At 40.4% G+C, this 24,900-nt stretch overlaps 2 protein-coding genes across 4 annotated transcripts in view; one reads left to right on the top strand and one right to left on the bottom strand.

The window, feature by feature from the left end:
* CTNNA2 (catenin alpha 2) overlaps positions 1 to 24,900 on the bottom strand; it is a 395,828-nt gene that overhangs the window by 138,009 nt on the left and 232,919 nt on the right. The gene's annotated exons all lie outside the window — the stretch shown is intronic.
* On the top strand, positions 2,334 to 4,415 carry LRRTM1 (leucine rich repeat transmembrane neuronal 1). The gene has a single exon (XM_010221044.2). It carries the CDS (start codon positions 2,422 to 2,424, stop codon positions 3,991 to 3,993), a length of 1,572 nt encoding a protein of 523 aa, XP_010219346.2. The 5' UTR covers positions 2,334 to 2,421; the 3' UTR covers positions 3,994 to 4,415.

Consider the following 24,900-nt stretch of genomic DNA (forward strand, 5'->3'; position numbering starts at 1 on the left):
AATACAAGGGCTACAGAGAGCAGAGGCATGTAAATAAACTGAAATGGGAGCATAAAAGCACATTCATTCCCATGTCCTGGAACTGCAGTCCAAATTGTTTTATATTTGTAATTCATTTAAGGAGACTGTTTTGAACAAATACATTCGTAATGAAGCTCTTTTGCACATTTTTTATGCATGAGAGCCTAAGTAAGTTTTCTGGGACTTTGGTAAAACAACTTTTACTGCATCAAATCACTGCATGCCTTGATCTATACCAGCACCGACTCAAAGCAGCCAGTCATGCTCAAATATAATGCACAGCTCTACAGTTTTGTACCAAATACTTCAAAAGCAAGGTTTTTTACATTAATATTTGCTGTTTAAAGAAAAGGAAAAAAAAAAAAAAGCAAATGTAATGTTTGCCCTGCCTCCAGCACTTCATAAGCTATGTTGGCTCAAAAAGAAAATTAGCATCATCTTCTGCAATACTTGTATTTCCATGTCAAACTTCGTCATAAGCGAATTCGTGCACAATCCCGAGGTGTCAGCTCTGATCACATTCACCAGCACCCAGGTTTTAGAGCCTTTTTCCTAATAGGAAAAGATGGCCAGCCTTTTCCTGACAGAAGTACTGTACATCTTGCAGTCAGTAAAAATTACAGAGATAGCTCTGCCGATGCGTTCCCCATAGCTAATGAGCACTGAAAATTATTAGGCAAGGATTTTTTTGGGGGGTGCGTGGAACAAAGAATGGCACAATCTGCAAAACTTACTAACTAATTGGGTTCCAAGCCCCCTCTTTTCATGCCACCAACACAGCCAGAGCAACCTATATGTTGAGCTTATTCCCTGAGCACAGTATCCTTTATGCTGCAAGAAGAATAGTTTTGTGTGCCATAGCCTGCACTGCAAAAAGAAAAAAAGGGGAAAAAAAAAAGCTTTTAGGAAAAGCATGTGCTGAACACACACAAAATATGCAGAATGGAAAAAGACCAAATGTAATTAAAGCTTATATGAAGCTGGACATCCCTATTTGCAGAGCTCTGCCTGCATTTCTATGAGAAAGAAGGCACAGAATTTCAAACGCTGCTCTTTAGAGACAGTGTCAGAATAAAACCGCATCTCCCCCCACCCGAACCCCCCCAAAAAAATTCCGAAAGGCAAATCTCATCATCAAAATTAGAGAGGAAAAAAGCACAAAAGCAATCCAAGGATACTGCTTTACACATCCGTCTCCGCCAGACACGAAACCAAGTGCCTCCCTCTAGCTCTCCTGTCTAACGCCCTGACGACTTCAGACTTTAGGAAGAAGAGGAGCCCTAACGCTACGGCTGCCGAGCCGGGCGGACGGACCGCCGGCTGCGGAGCCCTTGCCGTTCCCTCGGAGGGCATATATATTACTTTGCCGGCTGGCGCCCGCGGCTGCTTTTTTGCGCCCACCCCCTTTTCCGCCTGCCCCTGCCCGAGCTGCACGGTGCAGGCATGCAATCCTGAGCAGCTTACAACACTCAGTGAGCACTAGGTGCCTCTGCATGCTCGAGCAGCGCGCCGCTCCGCCGAAGGGACGGGTTCTGTCTCCTGCCTCGGCGCTGAGCAGCACCTAACGGGGGAAAAAGCCAATACAGAATGGGAAATAAAGCTGCCCTTTAGCCGCTCGGTGCGAGAACGGTCATCTCTCTCTCTATCTGGAGTAAAAAAAAGGTGGTGCTGGCTGGTGGTCGTGGCAAAACGATGGACCTTAAGCAGACGGCCAAAGCCGGCGGCGTCGCTGGGCGAGAGTTTGGAGGCTTTCTCGCGGCGCGGCGGTGACCGCAGAGCGGAAGGACAGAGGGAGAAGGAGAAGACTGGAGCTCATGCACCTAGTTCTGAAAACTTGCGTGTCCGAGGAGGCGGCTCGGGGAGCGAGCCGGGCGAGCCTCTAGCTCGGCGAGCAGAAGCAAAGTAAGACATTGTGAGCGTGCCAGCCTTGCACGCCGCTGAAAGGGACGGCACTGGTAGCACAGAGGGGTCTTTTTTAGCTCCGCATATAATTAGTGCAAACACAAAGGAAGCAACTGAATGGAGGTTGTCACTCTCTGGAAAAGGGTGGGTAAGACACTTTTTAATTAAATTCTCTCATGAAGAAAGAATTTTTTTTTCCCTCTGTCTCTCTCTCTCTCTCTCCTTTGCTGCAGCATTTAACATGAACAAAATCACTGTCGTTTTACCTTTGAATGTCTGTGAACTTTAACGCGGTGCAGCTCCTGCATGCTGTAAAGTGAAATATTTGGCTCTGTGTCTGTTGCGTTTGTTTGCCTTTTTCTGTTTTTTTTTTTTCCTTCCTCCCCACCATCCCCCCTCGTTTCCCCCCCTTCTCCTTTTTTTTTTTAATAAAATATGATGTAGAATTCGAAACGATTCAATGGACATTCTCGAGCGCACTTGGAAATATTCTTGCTAATGGATTTCCTTCTCATTGGTCTCTGCTTAAACTGGCTGCTGAGGAAGCCCCCGGGGTTGATTTTGTGTACGCTGGGTATCGTTTCTAAAATGCTGCCAGCCGTGAGTAGTGGGTGTCCGCAGCTCTGCCGCTGCGAGGGCAGGCTGCTGTACTGCGAATCACTGAATCTCACAGAGATGCCTCGCAACCTGTCGGGCATGATGGGCTTGTCTCTGCGGTACAACAGCCTCTCAGAGCTGCGTGACGGACAGTTCGTGGGGTTAATGCAGCTCACGTGGCTCTATCTGGATCACAATCACATCTGCTCGGTGGAGGGGGACGCCTTTCAAAAACTGCGGCGGGTTAAGGAGCTCACCCTAAGCTCCAACAAAATCACCCAGCTGCCCAACACCACCTTCCGCCCCATGCCCAACCTGCGCAGTGTGGATTTATCGTACAACAACCTTCAGGCTCTGGAGCCGGACCTCTTCCATGGGCTGCGGAAGCTCACCACCCTGCACATGCGGTCCAACGCCATCAAGTTTGTGCCCGTGAGAATTTTCCAGGACTGCCGCAGCCTCAAGTTTCTAGACATAGGATACAATCAGTTAAAGAGCCTGGCCCGAAACTCTTTTGCGGGCTTGTTCAAGCTCACCGAGCTCCATCTGGAGCATAACGACCTGGTGAAGGTGAATTTAGCCCATTTTCCCAGGCTCCTCTCACTGCACTCTCTCTGCCTACGGAGGAACAAGGTCACCATCGTGGTGAACACACTGGACTGGATATGGAAACTGGAAAAGATGGACCTCTCAGGCAACGAGATCGAGTACATGGAGCCGCACGTCTTCGAGAGCGTGCCCCACCTCAAGTCGCTGCAGCTGGACTCCAACCGCCTCACGTACGTGGACCCGCGCATCCTGGCCTCCTGGAAGGCCCTCACCAGCATCAGCCTGGCCGCCAACGCGTGGGACTGCGGCCGCAACGTCTGCGCCCTGGCCTCGTGGCTGAGCGATTTCAAGGGCCGCTACGACGGCAACCTGCTCTGCGCCACCCCTGAGTACGCGCAGGGCGAGGACCTCCTGGACGCCGTGTACGCCTTCCACCTGTGCGACGAGGCGGCCGAGCCCACGGGCAGCCCGGTGCCCGTGACCAACGGCAGCGAGCAAGCCTTCGGGCTGAGCTCGGCCACGGCGGGCTATGACGGGCGGGCTGTGGCTGGCGGTGGCGGTGACGGGCCCACCACGGACCCCTTTCCCATCACGCTGCCTGGTGAGCCTGCCGAGAACGCCGTGCAGATCCACAAGGTGGTGACGGGCACCATGGCGCTCATCTTCTCCTTCCTCATCGTGGTTTTGGTGCTCTACGTCTCATGGAAGTGCTTCCCAGCCAGCCTGCGGCACCTAAGACAGTGCTTCGTGACACAGCGCCGCAAGCAGAAGCAGAAACAGACCATGCACCAAATGGCTGCCATGTCAGCCCAGGAATATTACGTTGACTACAAACCCAACCACATTGAGGGCGCCCTGGTCATCATTAACGAGTACGGCTCGTGCTCCTGCCACCAGCAGCCAGCCAGGGAATGTGAGGTGTGAGGGACGGGCAGAGGTTTTTGGGGTGGGGGGAAAGGATTTCAGCCGCGTGCAACCAAATACTGGCGAGCAGCTGGCCCTCGGCGCGAGGGGCCGCCGGGCCGGGTCGGGGACTCCAGCCTCCGGCTGCCATCATGAGAGGCTCGGCCTAAACGACTTTGATATTTTAGCTTTATTGTGTCTTAAAAAGGAAAACAAAAACAAAAGCAACCTTCAGGACAGCCCCCCTTAAGGTTTCCTATGATGCTACTCCCTTGGAACACCTGTCGATATTCAGGAGTCTGAGAGTGTATTAAAAAAATGGGAAAAAAAAAAAGAAAAGAAAAAAAAGAAGGTACCGGTTATTGATCTTTTGTAAACAAAGAGAAACGTTTAAAATAATAATAATAATAATAATAATAAAAATAGCATTTACAGTTTTTACAGGCTGGTGTATGTTACCTGACTTGCTCCCTGTGTACCAAACGCAAGGGTTTTAACCTCTTTCCTCCTCCCACCGACCGCTGGAAAGTCGAGGAGCAAAGGAGCCCTGCAAAACGGCCGGATTTTTAAAAACCAGCTGGCTTCACTTTGTAATTATTGCACATTCACCTCCATTGTGTGCCTGGAGATATAAAGCATGGCGCTGGAGTTAGATTTTTGTTAATGTGCTGCCTGTATCTGGATGTCGCTGCGATGTGGAGCCCCTTCAGCTCAGAAAGGCAAAAGTTTTGAGTGTGGCCCTAGGACAGCATTTGTGAGGAATTATTTTTTTAAAGACAGCATATTGCTTTGAGATACATAAAAACTCCCCTTAACAATGATGTTGTATCAAAACTGGGCTGCAAAGTCTCAGTAAAAAAAAAAAAAAAAAAAAAAAAAAAAGAAAGAAAAATTTGAAACAATGCTGAAAAAGTGCTATCCGTCCTTTTCTTAAAAAAGGCAAAAGGAGGAAAAAAAGCTAAATTGAGGGGCTCATTTCCCTCCACCCTCCTTCCGTGCGGCACTGAGAGCTGCTGAAGGCAGGGAAGGAGCCTGCCCTGCAGAGCTGGTGTGGAAAAAGAGCCGGAGCAACGTGGTTTTTGGGGCTGAGGGGGTGAAATCTTGCGGTGCTGCCCATGTCAAACCCTGACTGCGGGCAAGTTATTGGGGCAGATTCCAGCAAGCGGTCTCGTGCCTGGCCCCTGCCACGCTGAAGACCCCATCAAACCAGCTGCAGAGGATGCAGGAGCACGAGCCCCTCGCTCCCAGTTCCCCACAGGGAATTTATGCAGCAGAGCAGCCGTTTCCTAATGAAGAGTGTTTTATTTGACTGCCCATCAATAAAGGTTTCCTTTCCTGCTCCTCTTTTCTTTATTTTTTTTTTTGCTTTTTTCCTTTCCCCCCCCTCCCCATTCCTGCACATGAACAACCTGCTGATGCATCTTTGGAGCAACTCCTTGCACATCGAGGAAAATCCCCTGCCCATTTATCAGCAAAAGCAGCTCGGAAATTTCTTCCTACAGCATCCCATCCTAATAAAATGCTACCAGTAAAGAATTGGATAATATCACTGTATTTTGTGCATATTTTTCCATCCTTGGGTTACCATAAGCAGAGGGAAAAGAACCAGAGCTTTAACACACAGTTTAATTTAGTGTAGGTTTGTTAGGTTTTAAAAAACTGCCACCTACTCTAAAAGAGGCATAAAACAGAGATTAGGCACCAATCAAGCCATTTTTTTCCTCTGCATAGCAGTTTTCTCAGCTATTACCCAGGAGGAGTGAATTTTGTATTTTTTTCTAACTGAGACTATTTTTTAAGGAGTACAAGCTTATTTTCCTCCTTTTGATTCATTGCATCCTGTTTAATATGAAGCATGAGATATAGTCTTCTAACTAGCATTTTTTTTTATTGAGACTATGTTATCAGTGAAAGCAATGAGCATATGGGCTGGGCGAGGACTTTCTTCATAGGAAATGTAATAGAAGTAAACTGGTTTTTTTATTATTATTATTACAAACATTCACAGCTCACCCACAGCTTCGAAGCAATCTGCCACTGTTAAGGCTAGACTTTTATATATGTAAGCAAATATATATTTCTGTCTCTGTGCCTCAAGTCCCCAAGGACCTGATGCCTCCTAAAACTCCCATTACCTGGAGAGATTGAATACCCATCCGTGAATTTAACGTGTTTGCTTCAGCAGGAAGGGAGCCCCTTGCTCGTTTGGGTGCCTGATCCTATTTTTAGGGAAGACGCTTTAGGTCATAAAAACTGAGGGCCAAGGTATATATGGGGTTTTTCGTTTGTTTTCCCACTGAAATCTCCTCTGACCCCAACAGCATTTTTAATCATGAGAAATAAAAAAATGTGGTTAACTTTGAACTCCATCTACATACAGCACTGCAGTCAGAAAGCCTGATCACACCTAGCACCCAGAAAACTCCCAAAAGCATCCAAGATTGCTAAAATTTTGTCTAAAGGTGGTTTGAAAAAAAATACATATATTTTCTTTTTTTAAAAAAAGCTTTACTGCTACAGTGATCCCCTGTTGCTATAAGGGGCCATATCAGCGTGGTCACGTTTCGGTCCCTGCAAACCTGATGCAAGAGTGACGTGGATGACCCCAGCATCCCACAGCTGTGCTTCTCCGGGTGCTCAGCATGTTTGGGGGCTGTATTTCAGCCACACCAGTGACTGACCCCTCGGGAATTATTCATGCTGTTTCCTGGTGCTAGCAATCTCCAGCAAACGTTTGTGAGACTCGAGCAATTCCGCCTGGGCAATTTATTCTCCTCTGTGCGTCTTGCAGCGACAGCTTAAGCAAACTGCACACCGCACTTCTTCTCTTTAAAGGTGCAGTGCCTTCGTCAGCCTCATTAGGGGCTAAAGCCCTATATGTGGCACTGCCTGTTCCCATCCACCTGGAGAGGGACAACAGCCACCAGTGACCTGCCTCCCCTGGCAGGATGACGGATGGATCCTCCCTACAGAGGACGGCACTTGTTAAACTTCAGGAAATGATGTCTTGCAAAAATCCTCATGGAGAAATCCTTTCTAAAAACACAGATAAGGATAATTATCCTCCTACTGATCTCCAGAGGATACCTGTAAATATCTACCGGTGGAAAGAGAGGGGGCCTTGGGTGTCACTGAAGCCCTTTGCTCTTAGCTGGCACAGAGGTCCTCTACAGGCTGCCCACAGCTGGCCTGAAAGTTTACATGGAAAATAAAGGGATAATAAAAAATAAAGGAGCAAGCATGTTGTTTCAATCCAGCTACTACAGATCCAGTTATTTCATCCTGCTCCAGGCTGCTTGCATTGGTATATTTGAACATTACTATATTTGTAGTGTATGTATAGCAATTGCAGGAATAAATTTTCACCCTCTCTTCCTTTCAAATTTCATGCTCACCAACTGTCCAGAGATATGTCATTCTTTCTATTTTGATCCCCTTATCCTAGCTTGAGATATGGATCCAAAAAAAAAAAAAAAAAAAAAAAAAAAAAGAGAGAGGAAAAGGAAAAAAAAAAAAGTGGTTTGGGTTAGTGACAGTTTCTTGTTCAAGAGATGCTCAGGGAATATCAAAAGAGAGAAAATATTTAAAATATTCCCCTGTTAATGTTCCACTTAAAAGGAGTGATCTCCCTTTCATAATTACGTTATTAGCATTATTTTTTAGTGGTTTTTTTTATGTACAAGAAAGGGTGATAGGCAAGCAAGGGAACTACGTTTTCTTGAGGATGTTAACACTATCAGGGCTTCGGATCTCTAGTATGCAATCCCTTGCTCCTAACATCAATACCCTCGCAGGGCTGGAGGAACTGTGGCTGTGTATGCCTGGAATGTATATAAGGGATGATTTATTTTCCTTTCTGTCTTTTCTCCTTCCTTTCTGTACTACATTAAAAAAGGAAAAAAAAAAATAAGTGATATGAAACCACAGATCAATGCAAATGTACCACATTCTGTTTCTGGCCTGAATGTATCAAATACAAAGAAATCCTGTGTTAAGGCAGCAAATTCCATCCTTTACCACTCTGTTTGTCTGCTGCAGGGGTCTAGATCAAGCGGATGATCTGGTTTTCCATGTGTGCAGCAATACCCAGATACTCTGTAACAGCCTAAAGATGCAACCCCATACCTTGTTCCTAATTACTTTGCATATGTGTGTCAGAGAAAATTGCTAATGATATCTAAGGAGATTTTTATATCATTTAATACATGCTATATGTTTTTTTATGGATGGAGCATTGAGGGGTATTTGAAATGCATATATTTGATCATTTTCTTTGGTGCTGATAAAAAGCCCATCATTTGCTTTTCTGATGGACTAAATTTGATTCTTTTTACGTCTCGCTCTGTATTAATAGCAAAAGGACACGATGAACAAGCCTCCCCCTTCCCCCAGCACCCCCAACGGTTTTCAGAATGGCAAAGGAGAAGGAGTATTTAGTCAGACAGATTATTACTGGTGCTTTAAAAATAATACAAATAATAAAGGAGACGAAGCATAAGAGGAAAAGATGAGAGGGGGGACTGGAGTAAGGATGACTAAACCGGGTTGTTGCTGGTTTCCTTTGCCTTTCCTTTTTTAAAGACAGATAAATCTAAAGGACTAGCAGAGATGAAAAACCCAAGGCTGATGTGGGTGGAGAAAGCAGCTCTAAAGACTGTGTAAGCAGAGATGAAACAGCTTCTGGAAAGGAGGGCAACAACATAAACCAGGTTTATTGAAGAAGAGAGACACTAGGGAAGGAGAGAGCACCTGAAGAAAGGCAAGGCAAGAGCAGGTGAGGAGCTCAGCTGGCCCCTATGCACACAAGGGAAATGAGATTTTTGTGTCTCCACCTCCCATGCTGGAAGTGGAGCAGGAACAACAACGGAGATTTAGGAGAGAAACCTAAGATCTCCTCCTCTCCATGTCTTCTCAAAGACAGACTTTTGTACCCAATATCTCATCTTCTCATCAGGTAGGACAGAAGAGTGATCCTGAGATGAGCAGGTCCCCACATTCACTATAACCACACTTCATATATACCTATATATCTTTCAGCCAGCTTCATATCCATAACTATGACAAACACACACAGGTATTTCTTTTTCTGAGACCAACCAAGGTTAGACTTTTCCTTGACCTCCTCTGCCCAGTGTAGTGGGAACAAATCGAGCATTTATATGGGTTCCTTCTCAAGCATGAAGTTGATTGGGAATTCAGGAAATGCTGGTGATTTAAAGATTAACCTTTCATATAATTAATGACATAAAACAGAGCTATTAAGGTATTAGAAACATCTATTCAGAGCATATTCTATATAAAAATGGAACATATGGCCCTATGGAGAAGAGACTTTCATTTGGAAAGGAATTTCATTTGACTTTCCATCTGAAATGATCAGCCAATTATATACATGAATATGTATATTTTACAACAGAAAAATAAGGTGAAAGTAAAGGAGTAAGTACAGCATATCTCTTAAGTTATCTAGAAGAAAGCAAGGCTACAAAAATATTACAGAAACCAAGCAACAATCTTATGCTGGCAAGACACAGCCTGTAATTGGGTGGGTGGCTGTACAGATCTGAGAGGAATGCTGCAGCGCTCTGTAATTTCATTGCAGTATGTCTGCTTTAAAGTGAGCACATTCGCAATGAAATCTGTATTTCTGTGTGGGCAAGGCAATACTTTTTATGATAAAGAAAACGTGACTTGTCACCATTCAGAAATAACTATTCAGTTTTTCACCCAACTTCTGTCCTTATTCCGTTGCGTGAGGGTACTAGCTCTGCAGGGCACCACAATGAAATGAATCCTGAGTTCAAAGCAGCCATATTTGTATAGCAAGAAAAAAAATCTAGTTTTAAATAAAAGTCCAGCACTGGCTTTCACCTTTTCTTCTACTTCTCTTCCCAAAACCACAAAACATGCACATCCCTTACAGAAATTAGGTAATTGGCAGTGGCGAAGAACAGTACCATGTGTACCTGTGCTTGGCAAACAGCACGTACTAGTCTGCTAAGGCACTTTTATTTCAAACCATCTCACTTCTCATTTATGGGCAGAAATGCAACCAATTCACTTCCATTTCTGGTTCACAAAACCTAACTCCAAGATTTCAAAGCAACAGGTAAATCTATAAAAATTGCCTGGATCACTGCAGCACCATTTTTAATGCAGTAGAACCTACCTGGCTGATCTGGTTGGAAACTAAGAATCATCTTTAATTAATTACAGATTTTGTTATGGTCTTTTTCTAGACGTGCTTTTCTCCCAGTAAGAAACTGGAGTGGGCTGGAGTAGTAGGAGAGGACTTAAAATGGTATTTTCAGCAAAATCTGAGATGACATGTATGGATGGATATATCACACTCATTAAAAGGGCTTTGCTAATTAAGGGTTGCAGACGGTCTACACCAAACCTCAGTGAAGCCGTAACCTCTGTGCCCTCATGGCTAGTAAAAGCCATGAGCAAACATCGTCCTAACAGCTGAGGAACTCAGACTGGAAACAGACTTCTGAATATATAAATATACAAGATATAGGCTTTCTCTCTAGCTTTTATTCCTCCTTTCTTTCCCATTTTTCATTCCCATAACATCACAAAAAATGGGACCCCTGGGTGCGCCTACAGTCAGTTTGGCTTGCTAAGAGGGATTAGTAAATAAGAAAAGATGTTAACAACAATGAAATAAACCCCCTAGGGATGTCTCCCCCTCATCTTTAAGCCAGGTTCAGTCCACAAGTTTATCTTGATGGAAAATGTACTTCTCTGATCCAGAATATTTCCTGGAGCAATTTTCTAACAGCAAACAGAAATCAGTGGGTGCTGCTGAAACGGTTTCTATCCTTGCACCAAAGAAGACAACAGATGTCCAGTGTTTACCGCCATTTCATGTAAATACCAGTCTGTATTGAACATATAGTACTTTTTTTCTATATGCACTAGCTTTTATCCCCTCAACCCATCGTGGGGAACCCTAAGGACCTCCACCAACCACACAGCATCGATGCCCTTGGCACTTCAAATGGCCCCACAAATTGATTGCAACTAATTTGCTACGCAAGCGCTGCCCAGCAAAGTGAACCCGAACTGTACGGCCTGAAACACTAAGAATAACGGCGATGGTAAATAGTAGGTACAGGAAATACACCTGAAATACCCTCTACTGGGGGTAAAGAAAAAAAAACACAACACAAAACCTGTTGCACATGATGATGCTCAAGTTAGCAAAAGCATGAAACAAAACCCTTACTGTTATTTTTCTTATGCATGTATTTCATTGATTACACAAGTGTCAGTGTCCTTCTCACTGATAGAAGAAAGATCTTCCACATAAAGTCTTCTTCATACCCTTAGTTATAGTCTATATCTTTCTAAAGAAAAAATGATTTGAAAAGTTCTCTCTTTTTTTTTTTTTTTCCCCCCTCCCTCTGGTTATATTTTCCTATTATGTAGAATAACCTAGCCCCAATCTGTCACTTCTCATTAGCAACGAAGCAGTCAAGCTATGGCTGTTAATGACAACTCCAAACGAGGATTTTGATGAGCAAGGTCTGAAAATTCGAACTTGAGAAAAATGCTAAAATCTGCCTCAAACTCACTGTTCCCAGGTAATAGAGACACTCGGACCTGAGGTATAAAAATGAGTGTTTAAAGCAACGCGGTGTGTTTAAAACAACAAAGCAGTAGGCTTAAATGTTGTGCATGGAGCAATTTTAAAAGGTGTGAAAATCAGTGGTGCAGCTGGTAAAAAAATGCAGATTTCTAGTAAAAGTAGCTGTTGCACCAGAAGGTGAATAACTAGAATGTGCTGAAACTTTAGAGCTAATTGGAAGTGCTCTTAGGAGCCCTTTTTGGAGCTGATTGGAAATGATCATAATACCTTATCTCAGTGGCTGTTAGGGTCATATCCAGATTACCTAAGGTCAGTCATGTGGTGTAATAGGGACAAACAGTCATGCGATCCTGAACTTTTAGGCCATCAGACTACTGTTAGTTCCTCAGGTGATCCTATCAGCCATTACCAGCAAATGCTTAAGTGGGAATACTCTATATGGGATCCAATTGTTATATTGTTTAATATAAGTCTAAGGAAAAAAGTGTAATTAGTGGCTTCCGTAATGCAAAACCTGGAAAATCTTGATAAAGTGGTATAATAAAACACAATTCTATCTTTTTCTATCTTTTTTTTTTCTTTTTTTTTTTCTTTTTTGACAAAATGCCATTAAAAGAGATTCAGAGAGTAAGATTAAAAAGACATGCTCTGTGGTCACAGAAGAGCAGCTCTGTGACCAGATCCACCGTGGCCTTTACTCAATACAGCAAAAGCTCGAGAGCAGGCGGCTCGCAGGACCAGGCTTGCTGAATCGTCCTAGCAACCATTCGGAAATGGGTGGCAATGCTTTTTTTGATTATTTATGTTGCAGAAGGTAGTGAAAACCATGCGTATGTGCAGAGGGACTTCCAAAAGGCTGAGGATTATGTAAACATTGATGGATGAAATTCAAAGCTGTCAAATACTAAGTGGAAAACAAAGTGCAAGGAAAATTGCTCATCCGTACCTTTGAGATGTAAATTATATGCAGTAACTGAGCAATTCTCATTACGGAGAGTTCCCTGAAAACTCTCTCAGGCTGTAGAGGGGAAATAAGGCTGGAGAGGGGTGAAAAAGAAAAGTGAAACAGCATTTAAAATGCATATGTAAGCGAATAAATAACTTAATAAAATTAAATAACTTGTTATAAATCATTATTATGCCATCAGCTGGAAAATGGTACCCAGTTCCGCTAAAGCAAAAATTAGGAAAGGATAGAATTGATAGGTAAAGTTACAGTAAAGATAAAGCAACAGAATGCAAGACTTGGAAAAGTTCATGTGCAATGTGAGAAACTGGACCTACAGCTGGAGCACAAGAGGAAAACGTGTATCCATCCCCCCTCTAGTGGCCAGTCCACATAGCGCTATTATAAAAAAAAAGAAAAATCGTAAAAGCGAAGCAATACAAGTGCCCCCTGCATCTTTATTCCCGTCCCAGTGCTCATCGGAGCCCATTTTTGTCCAAGCCCTATTTCCTCATTAAACCTCATTAAATCGTGTCTTGTGTCGTTATTTCTTGTCTTTTTTTTTTTTTTTTTTTTTTTTTTTTCATTTGAGAGCAATCTTTTTGCAGTCTGCAAGTACCCACCTGCAAGGCAGAGATCTGGAATAGGGCAAGGACCCATATGCACGTGCACAACTGCAGCGATCGTGATGCTGCGAAAGTTTATGGATGTAAAATACATCAGCAGCCCTAAGAAAGAAAGAGAGAGAGAGAAAGAAAGAGAGAGAGAGAGAGAGAAAGAGAAAGAGAAGGAGGAAGAGAAAGAGAAAGAGAAAGAGAAAGAGAAAGAGAAAGAGAAAGAGAAAGAGAAAGAGAAAGAGAAAGAGAGAGAAAGAAAGAGAAAGAAAGAGAGAGAAAGAGAAAGAGAGAAAGAAAGAGAGAGAGAATGAAAAAGAGAGAGAGAAAGAGAAAGAAAAAGAGAAAGAATGAGAGAAAGAAGGAAGGAAGGAAGGAAGGAAGGAAGGAAGGAAGGAAGGAAGGAAGGAAGGAAGGAAGGAAGGAAGGAAGGAAGGAAGGAAGGAAGGAAGGAAGGAAGGAAGGAAGGAAGGAAGGAAGGAAGGAAGGAAGGAAGGAAGGAAGGAAGGAAGGAAGGAAGGAAGGAAGGAAAAGATGGGGAACGTACAGAAATGGGAATTGTGCACACATACAGGCAGACAAAATTGTTGAGATTAAAGAAAATATGTGTGTGCATGGTGTTTACACTGCAAGGCTTGGCTATGAGGCAAATGCTCTCTGTGGGAGCTGGGAAAGCAGTAGGTGATGGTGGGGGTCCACAGCCATGGAGCATAAGCGTGAGGTCAAGTGACAGCCTTCCTGCAGACAGGAGGTACACCAGGTCTGGCCTAATCACTCTTCGAGATTTCATAACATGGTTGTTTCTGAAACAGAAGGTGGTTCTAGTATTCCTGACCAAAGACAAAAGCAAATAGACTCTCGTTAGGAAGCTGCAAGAGCCTTTGTGGGTCACATGCCACCAAGCGCAGCCTGTAATATTCAGGAAAAGCTACTCATTTTCTTCACAGCATCTACTTCCAGGGAGACAGGGAAATTCTGGAAAACACCTTCTTTTCCTGAATGCTGACTGTCTCAACCTCCTGAGAAAACTTCTGCACTTGGCGGGGAAGGTCCTCACAACTTGTGTGACACCAGCAGCCAGGCCAAGGAGTACCCTGGCAGGGACGTGATGCTTCTCATTGCCTACTTGTGGGCCAGTCAACACCAACGGATGTCTTTGAACTCCAAGAAACTGCCAAAGACGATGTCTCAAAATAATCTTATAACCCAACACACACTCTTGCATGTGTTTTAGTAAAGAAGGCAAGTGTGTGTGGTGAAATTGTGCCTTGAGTCATTCTGAAATCATCTAGGGAGGGTCTGGAGGCCTTGCCTTGCTCTCTCTCTCATGGCGGCTTTTGGCAAAGACTGAATGTTAGTTCAGATGGACTTCATAGCTGTCCCTTTTATGTTAACTTTCAAATGCTATTATTCAATTCTACCTTGAAATGAAAGGGTAACACCGTAAAAAGGCACACTGTGGCTTCTCATGCCTTAAATTAAAAAGCATGAGTCCATTTCCAATGTGTCTTAATAATATTGCCTTATTAAAAATACTTAGAAAACAGATTACTCAATTGACTTGTATAGGATAATGTGAGTAGTTCACTAATACAGCACAAAATGGATGAATTTCTATCCGCATTCAGCACAGGTTTGGCAGCCTATCCTTTACGGACACAGACAACACTTGTACTCATAACATCTACTGTCAAGACGGAGTTGGAAGAGTAAGAACACAAGGAACTGTACAGAAGATAAGCAAAGGAAAAGGCACTTGAGTACCATGATAATGGGTGTAAGATAAGAAATAAAAGCTTACAGAGAGACGTAGAGAAAACCGATCTCCGCTCACTGTGCAAAGAAGACATTGATCCACTAGGACATTTTTTTTCTCCACCAGGACTTACGCCTATTACTGGCAGCTCCCCATGTGACTTTTAAAGAGTGGCTTTGGGTATTTGTTTGGGCACATTGTACCGAGTGGGAAAGTTTTGCATAATGTTCCAGTGAAGCAATATGTACTTTCAACATAAGAAATATATATTTTCAAATATATAAATATATTTCTCTACCTTACAATATCATTTTTTCCCTAAATTTCTCCTCACAGTAGACCAAATTCAAATCAAGATTTTTAGCTGAAAATCCATAACTTTTTACAAATGTATGAAAGGGCTACTTCTTCAGAACCACAGCCTAATAAACCCAGATTTTCCTTGAATGCAATTACTGAGGTAAATTAAGTGTCAGGTTCCAGACTAATTCATCTCTTATTAATTAACAATATCAACAATCCTTTTTTATTCATTGCAGATAACATATTTTTACAGACTACCAGGATTTTTTTAGTACTAAACTTATCTCAAAGGCTCTTCCCTGATATCTGCCACAATAAAAGAAAAAAAAAAAGAATAAAGAAAAGAAAAAGCATTCAATTATTTTAATGATCAGTAATTTTTCCCTTCACTAAAATTAAAACTTAAAAGCCATTTAATTAAACTGAATGTTAGCTGAATGACTTTAACCACACAAAAATTAAAACAAAGGAGGCCTTCTCTCCAAACCCTACAGAACAGCAAGACAATACTTGACCATGAAGAAGTAAATGCAAACAAAACCACCAATTTTGAGCAGATGTTTCTAATTTGTATATAATCCCTTTGTGAAAATAACTTTTCTCTGTATTTTCTGTCACAAATTTGCACTTGTCCCCTTCTGTAACATGCAGAACAACTATAAAGATGGTTCTCTGAACCACTGCAACCTGTAGGACTTTATGACAAGCTTCAGATCCTGTTTCATGTTCCCATACATGTTACAATAAAAAAGGACTAAGCTTTTTGCCAGCTACCTGATAAAGTTTCTTGGTGACCCATATCTACACTATTGTCTTTAGCGCATTATGTCCTCTTCGCTCCAGCAGCAACTTTATCATATAGAACAAACATGCATTCCTCATGCAAATTTTCTTTGCTAATTCTACACTTTAAGACTATACGCAACCATATCTACCCCTCTTTTATTTTTTGTGCATCATTTTTCTGCTACTTCAGAAGTTTTATCTAATCTACAGCGAATACTGTACAAACTTTTTTCCCTCTCCAGGAATTAAAAGGAGAAAGTTTCCTTCTGCTTTGAAAATAATTTGCCAAGTTCTTTCTGCCTGTAGTCAGGGCTTCTGGAGGATTAAGGATGAAATTTAACCACTGAAAGGATGGGGAAATAGATTTGCAGATGTAGCAGTCTTGTAAAAACGGGGTGCTGAAAAATAGTCGTGTTGCTATCAAGCAGGAAAAATCATTCCCCAAACTGTCCCAAGCCTAAGGAGATTAAAAGGACAAGGATGCACCTCCCACGTGACTTCTTTCAACTGCTTCTAACAACAACCTTCTTCAATCCCATCCATGGCATCACACACTCAGGATTATTTCATGTCTCTCTCTCAATTCTTACATTCATCGATGTTAGACTTTATTTTCAAGGTGAACACAATTTATTTGGAGTTGTGAGGAAAAGCACCGCTCCTTGATGCATTACTCAGGTTTCCATCACTACAAAGAAAGCATCTACGCAGACTAAAACTCCAGAAATCTTTTTTTTGAAACTCTTGCCAACTACATAATTATGCCCCAAATTATTTTGTGCCAGGTGGCTTTGGTGAACAGATGGAATGGTATATTCGTTCGCTCTTCATAAACCAAGCTGCATTCCAAAAACTGTAAGCCAGAAGCATCTAAATTATTGACTGACAGTCACATATGCCTAATAATTAATTAAAATCTATGTACAAATTGCAGTGAGTCCTGTAAACACTTAAGGAAAAAAATCATACAGAAAAATATTTGCTACTATCTCTTTAGTAGCATTTTTAACTCATGACAACTATGAATAATTGTATGCTAAAAAGCATTACAGACAACAGAGCTTTGGTATGAAGTGTTTTAGAAATGTCTAAAATAGGATCCATTTATATAACATTTACAGTTGTTCATGTAAGATTATGTATCCAAATTCTGCATTTCAACAAATGCTTACTAAAATCAGAAAGGAGTTTTGGGCTGAACTAACAAATGTGGTCAGGTTCGAATTCAGGGGATGGTTCAGAAGACTCCTCCCAGACCCCACATGCATATATCAGTTGCCATTAATATTATGGATAGAGAAAATGGAAGAAATAAAATTGAGACCACCAAAAAGCTGAGACAGAAACACTGATTTAACAGGCACTCTGAAGCAATTCCTAGGCAAATAATATTAACCAGTATATATAGATTTTTCAAGTAAAGGCTTTGTTGTCTCTAGCATAGCACAGTAGTAGACACCAATCAGACTGGATAATTAAAAGATGTGTCTAAGTAACTGTCACTCTTAACATATGAAGCAATAATTCTCAGACTGGTCTGTTGGCCTGATGGCGATTTTGAAGTATGGATAATTTAGAAAGCCAACAAAGTGACAACTTAGACAACAAAAAGAGAGTACTGAAAAAATAAGAGGGAAAGATAGGCAGGAAAGTGTTCTTATTAGTGACATTAGCAAGGACAATCTGGGAGAATAATGTGGAAGATTTTAAGCAACTTTTTAGGATATATCAGTTTGTCATCCCTTATTCCTTTGCCTCTAGTCTTCATAGGAAACATTTTATTTCCAGTAACTAAGTCCACTGTTTTAAGTAATACATAGCCAGTTAGTTATAGCACAGGACTGGAAAATTGTCTAGATTTAGTGAAGTGTGAAACTACATATCTTCACTACATCACTTCATAACTTCATGAGTTGTCCTGCAATCTTCTATTCTCACACTGGTCTTTACCTAAATCTCCTAATTTATCTGCTTATCATTTCACTATCAGAAAATGGACTAAGAATTCACTTATCTCACACTAGAATGTTGTAACACTGCAAATATTTATTCTAGAGTGAATGGTCAAAATATGATGGTTCTTGTTCCTTCAGCCCAACATCATCTTGTCTAATCAAATGATCAAAGAGCAGATTTGGTTGTGTGCGTTATCTCCACCAGCAAAGCTGATTTAATTAAGATTTAAATTCCGTGCATACAGCAGACTCAATATTTTTTACGCTTCTTCAGTTGCAGCATGTTGATTAAGTAGTCAAAGTATAGAATATTTATCTTTGCTATGTCTCCCTCACCACCATCTAAAATTCATATGGTTCTTTCAATTAACATTCAAAATACTACAAAAATAGAAACACATTTCTCTGCATCTCGCAACAGGGAAAAAAATCAACACTAGCATGTGTTATGAAAGTTCTAAGTATTTTGGGGAGGAACAAAGGAAAACTACTTTCTAGTTAAACAGATGAATATACAAATATTGACATTGTTGTGCTCAAGATCGAGTACAGAGTGAATCTGTGATTTCATTTATGGAAATAGGTAAGCTGGGAAATGCAATTACTGCCTATAAATCATTTTGCTATAAACTTCTATTTCAATAACCCTAAATAGCAAAATGCAACTGAAGCTATTTTAGTTAAAGCCTGAACAAAATAAATCCTTGTGGCAACCCTCATCTGTCAGGGGATTTGATGTTCTCCAAAGTACTTTCTGGTACTAAGCAAGCAATCTCTCACTTCTTAGTTCCTTACTGATATGTATGAGTTAAGTAGTTTATTATTTATAGTTAAGTGTGAAGTGATATGTCGAAGAAAAACACAAAATTAGAGAAACTGCTTATTACAAGATCTAAAATATTTAATTCCCATGCAAAACTACTACTGCCAGTTGCGCACTCTGAGAGATTTTAACGTGGCTAACAATTTAATTATGTCTTCTAGTAAATATGGGCTAAGAAAGAATGCCACAGCCAAGTCAGTTATATCTGGGAAGATCTATGAAAATGATCTTATGTATGTACATACTTTTATGCAGGCCCAGAAGAAACCACATAGATCATTGGAAGGGCTAATAAAAATACTAGTAGTAAAATAAACAACTTTTACACAAAACTTTCAGACTCTTTGGGCTCTTAGTGGAAAACTCCTCAAATTGCTAGTACTCAGTTCATTAAAAGACTGAATCAAGAAGCAACGTTTTGGGGCAATGGTGAGGTCATTTGTAGTTTAGATTATGCACAAGCTCGGTTCTTGTTTCTGAATCCATCTTAATATAACTGAACAAGTATAAATGGCAGATATGCCTTCCTTGAAATAAATATGTTTCCTTAAATACTTCTTTATCTTTTTAATATTCCTTGCTTTTCAAGGATACAACTGCTGGTATGATAAGTGAATTAATACTTGAGTATTTTGCAATCCAAATCTGCTTCACTTCCTCTATGGTTCTTCAGTCCCAATGGCAGGAACAGATTTGGCATTGGCCATAAACCTACCTAAACATAAATCATGATGCATAGTCTCAGTTCTCTAGCTTTTCCAAGGACTGGGAGTAGTCATAGGCAAAGATTCCAGTTTAGACACAAGCTTTTAAATAAAATATTAGTAGTTAATACACAAACTATCTATACCTTAATTCAAAGGAATTCTTCAAAGCTTCCATGTATTTTCAACAATCAATAGACTATATTGAGGGATTGACTCTGTCGATCTTATTTCTGACTTTTTTATTTTGTTGTTCTTTTAACAAGAACCAAATGTCTTCAATAAGAAGCTGCCATTGTGCTGTTCTCTGCTCTCAACAGCAGGAAGCCTTGCTGTTCAAACATGGATCAAGTGTTGCGCTTTCCTGGCGACTGGAAGGTGGCCTAGTTATGCTGTGCCATTAACCTCCAAAATCACAAAGTCTGTAAGTAAGTGAGCTGATTACTTTCCTCACTCCAGGAGCTTTGTAAGATGTGAAGTTAATTGTACTCTGCAAATAAAGGGAGGTCAGTTGCAAATTTTTCTCTTCTGGTCAGGATTTCATAGCCTACAATTTAGCTCTGGACCTGTCCGGAGAAGTTGGTAGTTCAACTTGCACCATTAATTTTACAGTCTGATTTTATCATGGGCTGTTATAGGAACTTAAAAGATTGAAAATTACACCAGTACAAGGGAGAAAACAGAAGCTCATGAATTATGAAGCCTCCTGCCTTCACCTCTCTGGTGAGAATGTGCTTCATTTCTACAGATGCTGCTGATCACACTGGAGGAATTCTAGATAGATCCAAGGAACACATTTTTTTTTTGTTAGGCACTCCACCACATGAAAGGCATGATAAAATATTATACCAATCTTTAGTTCTCATCTATCCGTACACTGCTCCCTAAATAATGTTGTTGCCTGTTGTCTAGTTTCACTCACACTTGGTCTCACCTTTGTTGATCAGTGCCTGAAATATAATGTAAAGACAGAGGGTCACACCAGTCTTCTGCAAATCTCTGATAGAGGTTAGTTGTACCATAAAGAAATTTTAAACTACTACATCAAGCCCATCAGAGAAGTTATATATATATATATATATATATGTATATATATGTATATATACATTATTTTACTTCCATCAAAATAGCTAAAGGGTTTGATTTCTGAAATGACAGGATGATTAGCTGAACCAGAAGATTTTCACTTCTCTCATTTTACAGCCATCATTTTGCTCGAAGTTTCTCCTAAATTTATGTATTGAGACGGCTGGATTCAGATTTTTCAAAGACGAGTGATTTTTCTCCAGAATTATGCTGAAAAGAGTATCAGCTCATCCTAGACATTGGGAGCGTTCTTCGGAGGATGAAGCCAAGGCTATGGACAAGACTTTCCTCACACATATGCAAAATGGACTCCTATTTCTCAGTGGGAGGGGAAACTGTCTCCAAACCACATCAGGATAGGATATGTCCCATCCGAGAGCAGAGCAACTACAGAAAATGAGTTGAAAACAAAAATTCATGAAAATGAATTTTAACAACCATGGGACCAGCCACAATTTCCTCAGCATGTTCTGCTAAAAAAAATGGAATCAGTTCCAGTGTGGTCCTTTCCTTCTGACTGGTTGTGGAATACAAATTTCCACATTGCAACTCAATAGTTGTTGCACTCTATATTCACCCCCTACCTTAGAGCAATGTCTTGAAGTTGGTCAGTCCTATTTTTTTGAAAATATAGCCTTGCTTAATATGAGAAAAGATGAAAGAACTCCTTGTCATAAGATACTGTCACCACAGCGTCGTATCGCTGAATTAAGGCTAATCAAATACTTCCATTTTGGAGTAGCCTAAATGAGCAGCAGAATAAAATCAGAAGATATTAACAGGATCAGGAACTTTCTTTTAGGCAACAGCAGTACTGAAAAGAGAGACTCTGGGCTTTCAAATGTACTAGGACTGTGAGAGAAGAGGAATTGAGTTCGGTTCAACTGTGTTCAGTTGTTCTCTGCATCCACAACAGGTAATGTGAGAAGTGATCACTTTAGATTAAGAGAGATTGAGGTTACATTATAGGAAAACATTTTCTAGCTGTAAGCATAGTTCAGCACAAAAGCTGAAATACCTTTTACCTAGGCCAAAATTTTTGGCATTTAATTCTTTTTCTTGCACCTGAACCACAGTAGGAATCTTTCAAAAAACTGCCCATACTATATTGCTTTTTAAGAGCATTAAGAACACATTGTATTTTACATCACAAAATTAACACTTTTTCATATACTCTTTTCTTTGCACATAAATAGCTAATGGTACTTAGAAACCAGTGAAATATGTGTGCGTTCTGTCCATTCTGGTAAATAAATAAATAAATAAATAAATCAGGTATTTGATTTCACGCAAACTGACATGTAATGAAATCATTAAATTATATTAAGGTAATTTGCATGGGACAACTAAGCTACACCTAAAAGTTAGCATGTAGAAATCAGTAGCTTTTGATATGTATATATACACATGCCTGGATTATTTCCAACTGCTAAATTACCAAAAGGTCACCAAGGTTCAATCAGCTAATTAGACAGCTGAGTGCCTGATAGCAAGGTTTGGTCTAACAGGTATCAAGGATATAATCACAAATCCACATTTCTCATTCAGTACCTATTAATAAAATACAGTATCACCACTAATAAAATACATATTTTTGGGGGGCAGTCATGATATATATACTACTACTCATATTTGGGTCAATGGAAATTTATCTTAGTGAGCCCAGACAGGGCATAGTTTAGTGATTTTGAAAATAGAAGTGTAACGGCAGAACAGACAGCAGAAACAAGGACATACTTAAGAAGCTATTTCGTTTCTTTGTCTCCCACAAAAACCCGTTTGTATTGCTCCTGATAAATGTTTGTCCAATCTGTTAGCAAAGACCTCACTGAGAATGATTTTGCAACATCCTCAGGCAATATACATTAGTGCTGAAATATCTCTACTGCTAATACAAGCTCCATAATTCCAATGTGAATCTCACATGCTGCAATATCGTTCCTTAGCATTTTTGTCTGGTTCACCAGGAAAGTGAACCCTGTTCATTCCTGCCACTTTGCAGCCAACTTTGACATCATTCAGGACCAAGAGGAAAATGGGTGGCAATTACCCTTCTTCAGAAGAACCAACACCTTTGATCAAACTTCTCTCATCAGGCATATTTTTCTAGGCCTATGATCATTACTTTTACTTTCTTACTCAATCAGTCTTCATCTTTCTTGCAGTCTGTACCCCAAATTGACACCAGCAGGTATCTTATAAAGTGGTTAGGTAAAATAACCTGCTTACCCATGGTTGACCTATGAACAGATTACAATGTACTACAACCTACTTAAATCCTTTCTACAGATTCTCTATTTATTTAATAAATTGTTTCTTTTTATAAGATGCATATTCACGTATTTGATCATGTAAAGATATTTAAAGATAATTAAGAATTATGAGCAGAAGTTCAAAGAAACACAAGATATTTAGGATTTTTGTTTTCCTATGCAAGTATTATATATATAAGATCTTATATATATATATAAGTATCATTATTGTGTCATTATATGTTTACAAGTAATTACTAAAAAAAGTTATTAGTCTATCCTTTGTTCCATTATTTTCTTCACTTCAATCACATAGCTCATTTCTCTCAATATTGTATATACATCAAACTTCTCACAAAGCTTTATTCTTTTTAAGGATCCACTTTTCTTTTAATGAAGTGACTCATTTGCCTAAACTGACCAATCATAAATTAATTTGAACAAACAAGGATAGGATATTAATTTATTTCCCTTTTTCAGCAAGGCTCTCAACCATGTCCTCAACTATAGGTACACTTTACAGTGACCTCAACCCAGCAGTAAGACGGTTATTCAATATAAAGCAATAAATCTTTCCTCTGATTAACTGCAGTCTGGAAATATACTTTATTGAAAAGCACACATGTACTTTTTTAAGATGATATTAAGAATTCCAATGTGTCATTAGAATGAAGATGTACTGGAAAAGTCACTTGATCGCAACATTACTTTTAAAAGTATAATGAGAATTTTTTGCCATAGCAAGACCAGGGATTTCATTTTCATCTCTACGCTGGAGAACAGCAGCTCTAGGGAGAGCATTGCAGTGACTCTTCCGGATGGGACCCAACTAATCTGACATTTGAGAGACATTAGCTCAGAGAAACTCTATTCGATATTACATGTAGTCAAAGTTGTCTTCAGCATCTCCCAAACAAAATCATGAGATTTAGGATTGTAGAAAACATGTTTTGGTTAAGTTATACCCCAAATATTATTTTAATCAATGATTTTCATTGTATTTTTCTTTTTAATTAATGTAAAAAGGTATAATGCTTTCATGAGAATATTAATATTCTGAGAGCGGATGTGAATCTCTGCACATCCTCAAGCATTTTAATACTATGATTCAAAGCCCACAAATGAAAAGTCTGAAGATATTAATCAGCCCAGGATTAGGCTCAAAGGTAAATATACACAAAGGAAGTGCAGAAATTATGGCAAAAATACTTGCTACTTTAGGCTTCCTATTTTGTAATGATTTCTCCTTCTGAGGCTGGTTTGATCTCTTGTGCTTCTGCCCAGTCCTCTCCAATGCTCTACAGCCGAATAGAACATAGCAAAGCCTCAAAAAACTTGTCATCTTGGTCACCTGTGTGTCCAGCTCTTGCCTCCAGCTCTCACGACGCTGGGCTGCTCACCATCCTGCGCACCTTTCTACCCCCTGTAGAGTTTGCAAAGAAGCGCTGCTTTTCCTTTCTTTACAACGTTGGAGCAACTTCCATTTGCACAAATTTCCCGTGGTTGAAAACTTCTTTCATTCCTTGTTGCATGTTTTCCTGCTTTGTACTTACATCTCCTTGTAGACTCCCACATCTCTGCAACTTTTTGCCCTTCCACATTCCTATTAACAAAAACTTGGGCCCTTAGAAAGGACCCTTGACTGCGCCCTGATCTTAAGAATATTTTCTGACATCTAGCTACATCCCTGCTTTCTCATTTTATGTTATAACTCTTTCACTTTCTCCTCTTTTTGCTTTGCTGATGCTTCCACCTCCCAAAAATGTGTTGCTTGTGCAGAGCTCATTTTTAGTTGAAACATAAATTAAGCTAGAACCACTTCCAAAAATTTATGATTTCTAAGAACAGCACGATATTAGTTTCTCAGGTATTTGATACAGTTTCTTTTTACTTTGTAATTTCTTTGGGACATACTCAGTGTCTTATGTGCATTCTGTGTGAAATATCTGATAATTAAATATTTTTAAATAAAATTTTGTTGTCATTTTTCACTTTAGCAGTAAAGCCACGTCATAGCCAGTATCCAAAAAGTTCAATGTTTAGAAGGCTTCTATTCAGTCCTATCTGAGCAAAATTTCACTCAATTTAATGAAATTCCTGACTAAA

Source organism: Tinamus guttatus, unplaced genomic scaffold (assembly GCF_059628265.1).
Source record: "Tinamus guttatus ecotype Peru unplaced genomic scaffold, ASM5962826v1 Tinamus_guttatus_pri_ptg000218l, whole genome shotgun sequence".
Classification (NCBI taxonomy): Eukaryota; Metazoa; Chordata; class Aves; order Tinamiformes; family Tinamidae; genus Tinamus; species Tinamus guttatus.

What these genes read in the sequence shown, in the direction of transcription:
- LRRTM1 (XM_010221044.2), top strand. Translation starts at nt 2,422, where the DNA reads ATGGATTTCCTTCTCATTGGTCTCTGCTTAAACTGGCTGCTGAGGAAG.